Raw genomic sequence first — 11368 nt, 5'->3', positions numbered from 1 at the left:
CCCACCTCTCCAGCTGATAAAGTCAGGCACGCAAAGATAAACCTTAATGTGGAGTTTCAATTACAGGGTTCTGAGGATGAGTTAAATCCTTTGAACCATGCCTATGTCCTCTTTGCTCAGTTATAATTAGTTTGCTGCGTGTCAGCAAGGTTCCTGCTCCTCATTATTATCCAATGAGCCCTGTGAAGATGCACCCATCTTTAGGTGTTGGGTAAGAGCATTACTTGGCTTGATTGTGAAGTCTTCCATGGTACAATAACCTGCTATCGTTGCAGTCCAACCATTAAGAATAATCACCTTGGCCAAGAATAGGAGAGGGCTGGTCCGTGAAAGGTGTCCAAACAGTAGTAAACGGCCTCCCAGAGGCTGCCAACACAATGTTGCTAGCGGCGTGATTCTCTGATCCTGCTGCTATCAATAGGAATTCCTACTGACGTCACTCCATGCCTGCGGGAAACCCGTGGGCAGGGGTGCGCTGCTGGCAGACCGGAGAATCGCGCTGGCGTGAACAGCTGGAGAATTCCGGCCAACATCTTCCAGAGGACTGGGAGGACAGCTGTAAGTTATGAGGGGGAAAAAGAAAGCTCTCCATTACAGTCAAACATCCATCTGTTCATACCTTGAATCCAAGTCATAAAACGGATGATAAAAATAAGCCCTTTCCACATCAGTATTTGTTTGTCTATTTTTTTGTTAAGCCACTCAGTCTGTGAAAGGCCAATAAACAGAGAGCAAAGACTATTAACACAGCCTTACAGCACAGTTAGACTGAGAACACTTCAGTTTGATTTTTTAATAACATGGCACAATTTACATAACACAAGTTTTGTTTATGAAGCACATGCCAAAGATTCAGAGTCGCTTCACTTTACAATAGGATCTGTAAAGGACTTCATTACGTACATGATAAACAGCATATCTGCAAATGAAAATCTATAGGCAATATTGAGTTCTAGCACTACTGATCCAGTGTACATTATTTTTTGTTCCTCAAAAACACTGCACAACATCAGGAGTTCACAAATTTGAAGCGCACAACTAAACCTTCAGGTGACTACTAAAATAGATCTCTGCTCATAAGAAACAACTGTCATAGATAGAATTTTTTCCAAACAGAATAAACAACTTCAGATAGCACTTTAATACACTATTAGACCAACAGAACTAATTTTACTTCATCGACATAGTTTACAATCCTCAGACACAATGTAATGTGCTAGACTTGCGGTTAAGTGAACTGTGTGTCGAAAAGGCTCTGTTGAGGAATGCAGACATTTTGTTTTTTTTGGATGAAAAGCCAGGGCATTCACCTGCTTGCATAGTTGGGAATATCTGTACAGCCACAAAAAAAGTTATCTAACACAGCACAAGCAGACTGTGTTAACAGATAATTAATCTCCCAATAGCACGCTTTTGTCCAATGCTTCTGAATTGACTGTCACACAGCCACCCCTAAATTTATTTACATTTGTACATGGTAAAGCTTTTTGTCTCTTCCTTTTTTTTGCATATATTGTACCAAGACCCATTCAACCAAGGAACTGCCCTTTATACACAATCGTCTACACAGCCCAACTTCTCCGCTCCAAATCTTAACCATAACCGTTCAAAGACAATTCAGCTCTCCTCCCACTGCCCCGTTTACCACATACCCAGTTTCTTGATAAATATACCAGTCACTCTTTTCAGCTTGCTCTTTCTTCACGACACTGTTTTTTTTTATATATATACTACAAATAAAATTAACAGGAAGAAAGGAACAAAATTGACATTAAACATTTGCAAAATTTAAACTTAAAATGTACAAAACTGTATTTTCTGCAAAGTGTTTTTTTTTACATTTTATGATGGTGAAGGCCACACCCACTGGGTACAGTTCATTGAAGTCCAACGCTTCCAACAGTGGGTTATTACGCTACAAAAGTGGCCCTTACTGACAGGGTGTCCTTAATAAGTTACCTTGATTTTCTTCCCCCCCCCACCCCCCCATTTTTGTATTATCGTGCTTCAATGTCTTTGTGTGTGTGGGAAGGTGGCCTGTCCCGTGCCTCTGTGTTAGTCAAGGGAGTAGTCCTTCTCGGAGAACCAGCACGTGCTCCACCTGTTGGTATGAGGGGGGGAGGGGCACTCAGGGCTGCTGTGGGAGGAGTCTTATTAAGGATGCCATTCTGATGTGCTGCTGAAGGGCTAACTCTGGGGTAGTGCATGCTGGGAAGTCCAGGTGCCAAGAGGCTTGGGTGAGGCATGTGACCATCCAGGGCAGCTGCATGAATGGGATGCAGGCGTGCGTGTTCATAGTCATCTCTGAGCATGCTCAATCTTTCACGCTCCTCCAAGTGGCTCATTCTCTCATGTTCACGCCTCGGATCCATAGCTAGTGGATGATCACGGTTGTAGTCATGGGGCTCCCTGTCCCTGTACGAGCGTTCCGCTTCATAAAACCTCGGCGCTGACAGTCGTTGCAAGGGGTCGCTTCTCAACAAGAAGTCTCTGGCGAGTGGATCTCTCCGATGAATGTCCAACCCCCTGTATGGATCTCTCAAAGGATCCCTCATTGGATCCCAGTGGAAAGGAGGATAGGGAAAACGCTCACTTCCTGGTATTGGACTGATCCCCATAAAAGGAGCTACCATCCGTGTCCTGTCCAGTGTATTGATGCTGTTCATGGGATGCACCCCACTCATGGCCATAGCCATTGGCATGGAGGTCATCGAGGGGCTAGGATGGACGTTAGGTAACGAGGTGGGTTGCGTGTGCTCAGAGGCCCTTTGCGTCTGAATCACATCAGAAATGATATCGTTGTCTTCCTTGCGTTCCTCCTTCACTTTAATCTCACTGGCCTTTTTCTGGTGCTCGTATGAAGACTCACTTTTCCTGTCTACTTCTCGGTTGGCGATGCTGCTGGACCTTGTGCTATCTGTGCTTGGTAGCCTGATATAAGGCGAATTAACTCTACTCATATGCTTGTTGGAGTCCTCCAAGATCCTGCTTTCCAGTCCTAGGCTTTCCTTTTCAGGAGCATGATTTTCCTTAACTTTGTGCTCATCAACAGACGAGTCCTTCCAAATATCTGTGTGATCCCGTTCTCGTGACTTCTCTTTGTCCCGCAGTTCACTATTTACATGATTTCTGCTGTGCTCAGTGGAACTGCGACTGTGTCCCAGCGAATTAACTTGATTTACAGAAGGTGATGATGCATGGGTGGAGTGCCGCTTCTCAATACTATCCCTGCAGATATACACACACACACACACACACACACACACAAGGAAAAGTTTTAAAAAGGAACAACATCCAACGATCTTATAACACAATGCTACACCAATGACCTTACCTTTTCAAGTAATTGCAGTAAAATCTCATTTGCGAGAGCCCAAAGCAGATTTAAGACAACTTCCCCCAAACTCCTATCCATTAACCCCGACAGATCAGAGATTTAGGCCGGAATTTTCTGGGTGTTCGTGCCAACGGGATTTTCTGCTCCCGCTGCAGTGGATGGAGATTTGGCTGAGCACAGTGATGGTGGGGCGTGCACAGCCTGAAGATCCCAGTTTTAATTTGTGGATTTATACCAGATAATGTCAATTTCCCGCAAGTAAAATACAAAGGGGGTGAGATTTTTGGGAATCTGTCATAGAATCCCTATAGTGCAGAAGGAAGTCATTTGGCCCATCGAGCCAGGCCCTATCCCTGTAATCCCCATGTATTTACCCTGCTAATCCCCCTGACACTAACGGATAGTTTAGCCAATCAACCTAATCTGTACATTGCTACCTGAATATTTGAGACCAGTGGAGTTCCACTCACATTTTCTACAGTAGGAGCTCAGACATATAGTTCTACTATGTAAGACCTGTTGTGAAAAAGTACTCTGTAAAATTCATTAACAAAAAATTAAGGATGGGATCCATGTAAGAATGTGCTTTATATTCAATTTAGAACTCGCAAGTTCTATGAACAATGGTTTGTATGCATGTGGAACTGATGAAACATCAAATTGATGATCCCTATGGTATTTATTTGGGCGTAGCCATGTTCTTTCTGTTATTGCATTTTTCCATTGCAATTTGGTTGTGACAGATGTGACTGAGAACAGTGGATGAATGGGAAGGGACATTGTACCCTCTCTGTCTAAGTATCTCGGGCAGTTCGGGTCAGCCTTTGCCCAGAACAAAAGCTAGTTAAGTGGGAAATACTTCTACATGAACTTCCAATCCCATATCTGGTTGTTGGAGTCAAAGTAAGAAGGATCCTCAATCATTTTGCTGATAAATGCTGATATTTAGGATGCAAAACTCATTTGAGATCAACTTGATGATGCTTATCGTGGCACGTTGTAATAATCCTCAGGGCAGGAAGGCTGTTCCCAGTTCAAGTGAGGATAGTTTTAATTCATTTCCTCTGATGTTGGCAGCCTGCACTCGTTCCCACCTTTTGATTCTAAACATCTCCAATGTTGTCTTCCCATCACCTCTGAACCCAATAGATTTGAGTCCTACTGAGTAAGCCACTCATAAATCAAGCAGCTGTGAGTGCTCACTGAATGTTTTGATCACTTTGCTCTTTGCAATAAAAGGTGATGTGTTTTAAGAGTTTTCATTTGTAGTAAGTGCTCTATCATTGTAAAAAGATCAATGGTTCAATGGGAGCTATAGGGCAAGATCCTCAGGCCTCTCCATGGTATGTCTCTCAGGGACAGGTCTCTCGGTGGTGGGGGGTGGCCGGCCATTGGCCAGATGTGGAATGTTCTAGTCCTGCTGCTGTCTCTTGAGCCGCTGGGAGTGCAACATTGGTGGGATCGGAAGATCCCGCCAGTGTGAATGCCTGGAAAATTCCAGCCATAGTTTTTGTAAGGATTAACCAATTAAGGTTTTCAAATATCATGCCTTGGGAGGTGATCGAGGACTGATTCCCTACTAGCTTAAAATAAGTCCCACTGCTAGCGGGTAGCACCACACTCTGACAGACAGCTCCAAGGGGTCCGGATATGTATCCACCATTATCCCTTTGCAGTTTCTGATTTTAATCACAGACTCTGCGAGAAGGGCTAGCAGGAGTTGGGGGGGGAAAGGGAGAAGTCAAGAAGCTCGGCTACTCCAAAGCTTGCATGCAACTTGAGTAGTAACTACAGCAGTGGAAATCAGAGCACTGCCCCAGTGCATCCTGCAAATCAGTGGCAATATTGGTGCAGGGAGGGAGACTCTAGACAATACAAAAAAGGAAAAAGTTAAAGAAACAAAACGTCATGCCCACTCGGCACCCGCAAGCAGCCTCGTTCCATGTGGAAGTCCAACATTAGCCAACATTTTCAAATATGTGGCAGATTAGTTTCAATAATTAATTCATTTGAAGTAATAACAACAAATACACATGACAAAATACAGAACATATTTAAGTGAGAACCACAAGGTGCAACAGGCAAATGATAAACCATGACAAGCAGGAATATGCTCAAGCAAGCTCCAAATTTCCAGGCTGTTCACAATACTAAGAAAGGCAGCGTATAGATTACACCTCACTAACTGCATATTGCTGCATTCAGTGACCAGGTTAAAATGGTCATGTGCCCAAGTTGTTGACTTTTCACCACGTGAAAATTATCTTTCCAGGTTAGTTGATCCCTTCCAGCCAAAAATCAAACACTCCCCTTAATCATCTCCCATCCCTTTACTTCTTGATGTTTCTCTATTTTGTTACCATCCCTATGTCCAATTATTATTTGGTCTGAGGGTAATTTTAACCTAAGCCCTCAGCAGGAAGTTGGTGCCACCAATCTCCCTCACTAGTTTAACTTTTCATAGGGGTCAGGCGGTGTGTAGAATGATCGATTCCATTACGATGGTTTCTCATCGAATAGGATGGGTGAAAATTACACTTCTCATTCTGATGAGTTCCAAATGCAATCTCCTGAACACTCTTCTCTGCATCCTGACTGAAATGAAGGTTCAAGGTCTCTTCTTTACTCATCTGTTCCTTTAACTCAAGATGTTGACAGCTTTTTCAAACTTAGCCCCATTTTCTACTTATTCCTTTCTTACATAGAATCGCTACAGTGCAGAAGGAGGTCATCCAACCCATCGAGGCTGCATGAAAAATCCCACCCAGGCACGATCCCCATAACCACATGTATTTACCCTGCTAATCCCCTTGACACTAAGAGGCAATTTAGCATGGCCAATCCACCTAACCTGCACATCTTTGGACTGTGGAAGGAAATAGGAGCATCTGGAGGAACCCCACAAGGAGAACTGTGCATATTCCATACAGTCACCCAAGGCTGGAATTGGACCTGGGTTCCCGGCGCTGTGAGGCAGTGGTGCTAACCACTTTGCCACCCTATGCTGATCTGATCAATGCTTCCCTCTCATTTTCAACTCAGGTGTTTTCTCCCACCATTAGGTCTTGGTCCTTCACCTGAGGTATTTGATAAAAATCAAGCAAATAACATTAATGAGAGTGGCTGAGAGTTACTTCACAGCATGAGGCATGAACTATTAAGAAAAAAGACTTATGACCACATTTGGAGGATTGGAAGCAGTAAAATAATCCCCATAATGCACGTGCATTCGACCTCTGTTCTGTTTACTATGTACGCGTCTACTGAAAGATAGCAGCAAAAACTGCAGTTGAACACATGCAAACATATGAACAAAAAACAGGAGTAGACCATTCAGCCCCTTGAGCCCGCTCTGCCATTTAATAAGATCATGGCTGATCTGATAGTGGTTTCAAATCTGCATTGCGTCTTCCCCTGATTACCCCTGTGCTACCATGAATCTATACCCAAAGACTCTGCTTCCACCACCTTTTCAGGAAGTGACTAAGTCACTAAGTGAAACGCCTCATTTCCGTTTTAAATGGGTGAGCTATTTTTTAAACAGTGAGATCACTAGATCATTAGGTTATCCCACAACAGGAAAATTCTCTCCATATCGACCCTGTCAAGACCCTTCTTATATGTTTCAATCAAGTCACCACACACCCTTCCAAGCTGCAGTGGATACCAGCCTAGCCTGTCCAACCTTGCCTTATGAGAGACCCACCCATTCCATGTATTAAACCTTTCTAATGCATTTACACCCTTCCTTAAATAAGGTAACCAATACTGTGCACATTATTCCAAACTGGTCTCCACAACGCCCTGTACAACTGAAGCATAACCTCCCAACTTTGGTATTCAATTTCCTTCACAAATGAATGACAATCTATTTGTTTTCTTTCAATTTACAATGCAACTTCCCATTCCAACATTCTAAACGTTTGAAGAAAATTAAGATTTGGATTTTTGGAGGATGATATCAAATGGGTAAAACACCCTCTCACGAGGACTTTTTGTGCATTTATGAATTACTCTATGAATTATATGGGGTTGAGTCAACCTCCAAGATTAAAAATTCAGAATGGGAAGCATGGCCACAGAAAAGCAACTTCCCTGCAGTCATTTAATTACCAACTGGCTGTTAATAGGCTGTAAGTGGAAATATTTAGAGGTCAGCAAGTGGGAGTGAGGGCCAAGGTCTGAGGGGCTATGGAGGGGAAGGCAATCTTAGGGGAGGATGGACATCCTGCCCACTCCTGCTGGGAATGGTTGCTTGGCATGTACCACTCCTAATTCCAGTTAACTGCCAGCGACAGCAGGATAAGGCCCATAAGCGAGACTCACTTGGTTCACTGGTGGGCAGGCCACCCAACACCAGTCCCACCACAGGTGTAATTGCAAGGGGGGCAGGGACAGATGGGTGGGTAATGGGTAGGCTATCCAATGGATTTAACATGCAACCTTCACCACCATCCTCACAGGGCGGCACAGTGGTTAGCATTGCAATTCCAACCTTGGTGACTGCCTGTGTGGAGTTTGCACATTCTCCCAGTGTCTGCGTGGGTTTCCTCTGGGTGCTTTGGTTTCCTCCCATAGTCCAAAGATGTGCAGGTTAGGTGGATTTATTTCAGCCTATTAGCTCAAATGATTAACAGAAAGCATGATGATGGGAGAGGTAAAACAATCACACTTTTACCACAAGCAAAGAGGGGATGAGAGAAAGAATGTTTATTTTATTCTTAGCTCTGACTATAGTCGCAGCTGCTTACACTGACAGTACCCCTCTGGTGATCAGTCATCAATAAGAATAGGGGGTGCTGAATCAGATGGACAATGAATGGCGATGGCCCAGTGGTACTATCCAGAATCTAGTATTAATCCAGAATCTCAGTTAGTGTTCTGGAGACCTGGGTGCGAATTACGTAATGGCAGGTGCCAGAGTTCAAATCCAATAAAAATATTTGGAATTAAGAATCTACTGATGACCATGAAACCATTGTTAATTGTCAGAAAAACCCATCTGGCTCACTAATGTCCTTGAGACAAGGAAATCTGCCGTCCTTACCCGGTCTGGCCTACATGTGACCCCAGACTACAGCTGACTCTCAAATGTCCTCTGAAATGGCCTAGCAAGCCACACAATTCAAGGGCAACTAGGGATGGGCAAAAAACCCTGGCTAGCAATGAAAAAAGGATCTTTCTGGACTTAGCAGGAGCCAATGGCTGCTGGAACAAACCAGTTTGGCCTCGTTTCCACAGTGATAACATTTCACTGATATGATCAGACCCTGTCAAAAATGTTACAAAGTATTCACATCCACCTGCACCAAAGCTGGCATGCAGAGTTGTACCTCCATGGGTTTCATCAATTTTTTTTACTACTGCACTCTGATAAATGATATCACTGATGTTCATGGGTCTTCTACCCACCGTGCTCAGAGATTGAGAAATCCCACGAACGGCTGCCCTGATGGTCTGAAAGGTTTAACCTGAGAAGTGGTCTAGGCTGGAATGGAAGAAATATCTGGAAGTGTTCTGAGGTGTTCAAAGTCAACAACATAGGGCAGTTCCACATTAATACAAGTAAATTCACTCCACGTTGAAGTGAGCTATATCCTAGTCACTAGCTTCAAAGAGTAACAAATTGGGGGAAATTTTCTTGATGAATTGTCCTTCTCCAACAGGATTCTAGTACGAGACATAAAATCCTTCCAGAGAAAATGATGATCGATAAAATGCCATCCAATTGCATGAGAATTACATAATTAATATGCTGAAACTTATGTTAAGGTTAAGAAGTCATCATAATATTTTTGCAATATGAATAGAATTAATATTTTTTCACCAAATCCTTAACAGAATACCTTGAGACATTGTTCCAAACCATTCATAACATCACCTCAAACAATTTTGCATTCTTTGCCAATTACCATAGTCAGCAATGCTGTCAAGAGGTGTACTCTAAATGCACAGTGAACTTGAAGGTGTGCCTTTCAGGATTCACATCATGTCAAAATGAATTCCAGTGTGCGACAGTACAGCCATAGCACAAATTTATGGGCATTGCAATGGTAGGTCATCTCTGTGTGATTATGAAAACCTAGGATCAATAATGGGTTCTATTTAGTTGTTTCAATCCTTGTTTCTTAGGAAAAGATTTAGCGCCAGTTTTTTTTAAATCTATCAGAAAAGCATTTTTACTAGTTAATTCCCTTTTCAATGGTAGTAGCTAAGTCATCACCTTAAAGAACCCATTAGTGAATGTGCAATAATGTACCACTCCATGCAGAACATGGCTAATTTGTGATGTTACAGTTACATCTTTATTTGTACTTAGTTCTACGCAAAATAAAATAAAAATGAAATGATGTGACATTTATAGCTCATCTACTTGCTGGATTTTCTAAAAATATCTTCAAGGGATATCACTTTTAAAATTTCATGCATGTATTCTTTGCTGTTTTTAGCTGTCTGGATGAGGTTGATCATTTCGCATTAAAATTAACATTAATTAATTTCACAGGAACCTCCACCATTAAAAATTAATTTAAAAATACCAATTAACTGAAGTTTCGAATCCTACTCGAGCAATTATAATTATTTAATAAATTTATAGATGATGATTTAGGGAAAAAAGCACTTTTTAAAAAAATAAAGATCATTGCTGAATTCCTAGTTAAATCTCTTCTCCATTAAAAGAGCAGCTTATTATTTTGGAGCGTTTAGATTCTCTGCTTGGTGTTCAGCAAAGAACGGAATTATCTTGTAACTGATAACATTATCAGATCCTTCCTGATCAGAAATAGAGCAGTACTGCAGCACTCCCTTTATGCTGATCACAAATTCACCCTAGCAGTAAACTCAACTGCACACAATTATTTCTCTCAGCTATTTGTATTTGTTTTTCCAGCTTTTTATTTATGCTGGCTCTGTGAAAGGAAAACTGGGCATCTTTTAAGTTAATTGGCGTGAAGCTGATGGGCAAAGTCTGTTAAGCAGGTACATTGGTGGACTTTGCCACACAATGTTTGGCTGTCTCTCTCTTCTCCCACTGAGACACAGGTCACGGCTGAAAGGGGCCATTGAATCAAAAGCAAGGAAAGGGAGAAAACAGTGGGAGGAGCGGGGCAGGTTCGGGATTTGTCAACTCATGCTATTTTTGTATGTGTCTTCAGAGGGTAGCGACAGACAGAGGGCCGGGAAGAGGCTGTCCGGCCCACATTGTCTAACAGAGGGCTGATACCCACAGAAGAAAAGCTAAGGGAGGTTGGAACAACAGTCTAAGAAACGGGGAAAGGATAAAACTGAGTAAAGTGTAGATCATGAACTTCACAATTCACTCAATTTAGTGAATGAAGGTACCTAACACCAATTGCAATTATTTGAATTTTAATTTGTAAATATTAGATGTGTAAATTCTTAACTGAGATACAGGTGTCAGTCAATACTGCGCATGAATTAGCCAATTCAATTTGAAGGAAGTTTGCCGTGACATTATATGATAGTGAATAATCCACACCTTCGAGTTCGATGCTTTTTTTTTAGAAAAAGTATATAGATATAGATAGATTCGGACTGGATGAATTTATTGCTTAACCCCTCGTACCTTTCTTTTTCATCTTTACTAACGGAAGAGTCTCGTTTTTCTACATCTCTATCTCTGTCATGAGCTGCTACAGAGGAACTGCGCTCAGGCTCCCCTGGCTTCAGCCAAGGGGGTGGGGTTGGAAACGAAGGTGGCGTTCGGTGGAGTCGATTCCAAGGCTCGTGAGGGTTGCTAAAGCTCTGCATACTGGGGCCATCTTTGTGGCTGAACATTGTGTTGGATGCTGAAATGGTTGAGAAAACAAAAATACAAAAAAAAACAATGTTTAAGAAGTCTGGCAGTCCGGTGTGTCAGTACTTACCAAGGCAATGCACTTTTGAGTTTAAAATGTATACATACTATTGGCAGCTGGAAACAAAGAGGGAAAAATTACAGTAATTTACAACAAAGATCCAAGAACTCTTATCACCGCCTAACTCCATAATTCATCGCTAAGTCCCACA

At 42.3% G+C, this 11368-nt stretch overlaps 1 protein-coding gene across 5 annotated transcripts in view; it reads right to left on the bottom strand.

Moving 5' to 3' along the window:
- Positions 1-773: 773 nt before the first annotated feature.
- Positions 774-11368, bottom strand: part of auts2a (activator of transcription and developmental regulator AUTS2 a) — a 1149797-nt gene continuing 1139202 nt past the window's right edge. For all 5 annotated transcript variants that reach the window (XM_080210334.1, XM_080210338.1, XM_080210336.1 and 2 more), the window contains 2 exons: positions 10926-11148; positions 774-3228 (listed from right to left, as the gene is read on the bottom strand). In XM_080210334.1, the coding sequence (XP_080066460.1) occupies positions 1998-3228; positions 10926-11148 (1454 nt within the window). In that variant the 3' untranslated portion in view covers positions 774-1997. The remainder of the gene's footprint in view (positions 3229-10925; positions 11149-11368) is intronic.

This window comes from Carcharhinus amblyrhynchos, chromosome 23 (genome assembly GCF_965287045.1).
Source record: "Carcharhinus amblyrhynchos chromosome 23, sCarAmb.v2.hapA, whole genome shotgun sequence".
Taxonomy (NCBI): Eukaryota; Metazoa; Chordata; class Chondrichthyes; order Carcharhiniformes; family Carcharhinidae; genus Carcharhinus; species Carcharhinus amblyrhynchos.
The sequence above is the reverse complement of the archived record's forward strand: the minus strand, read 5'-3'. Positions and strand labels throughout refer to the sequence as shown.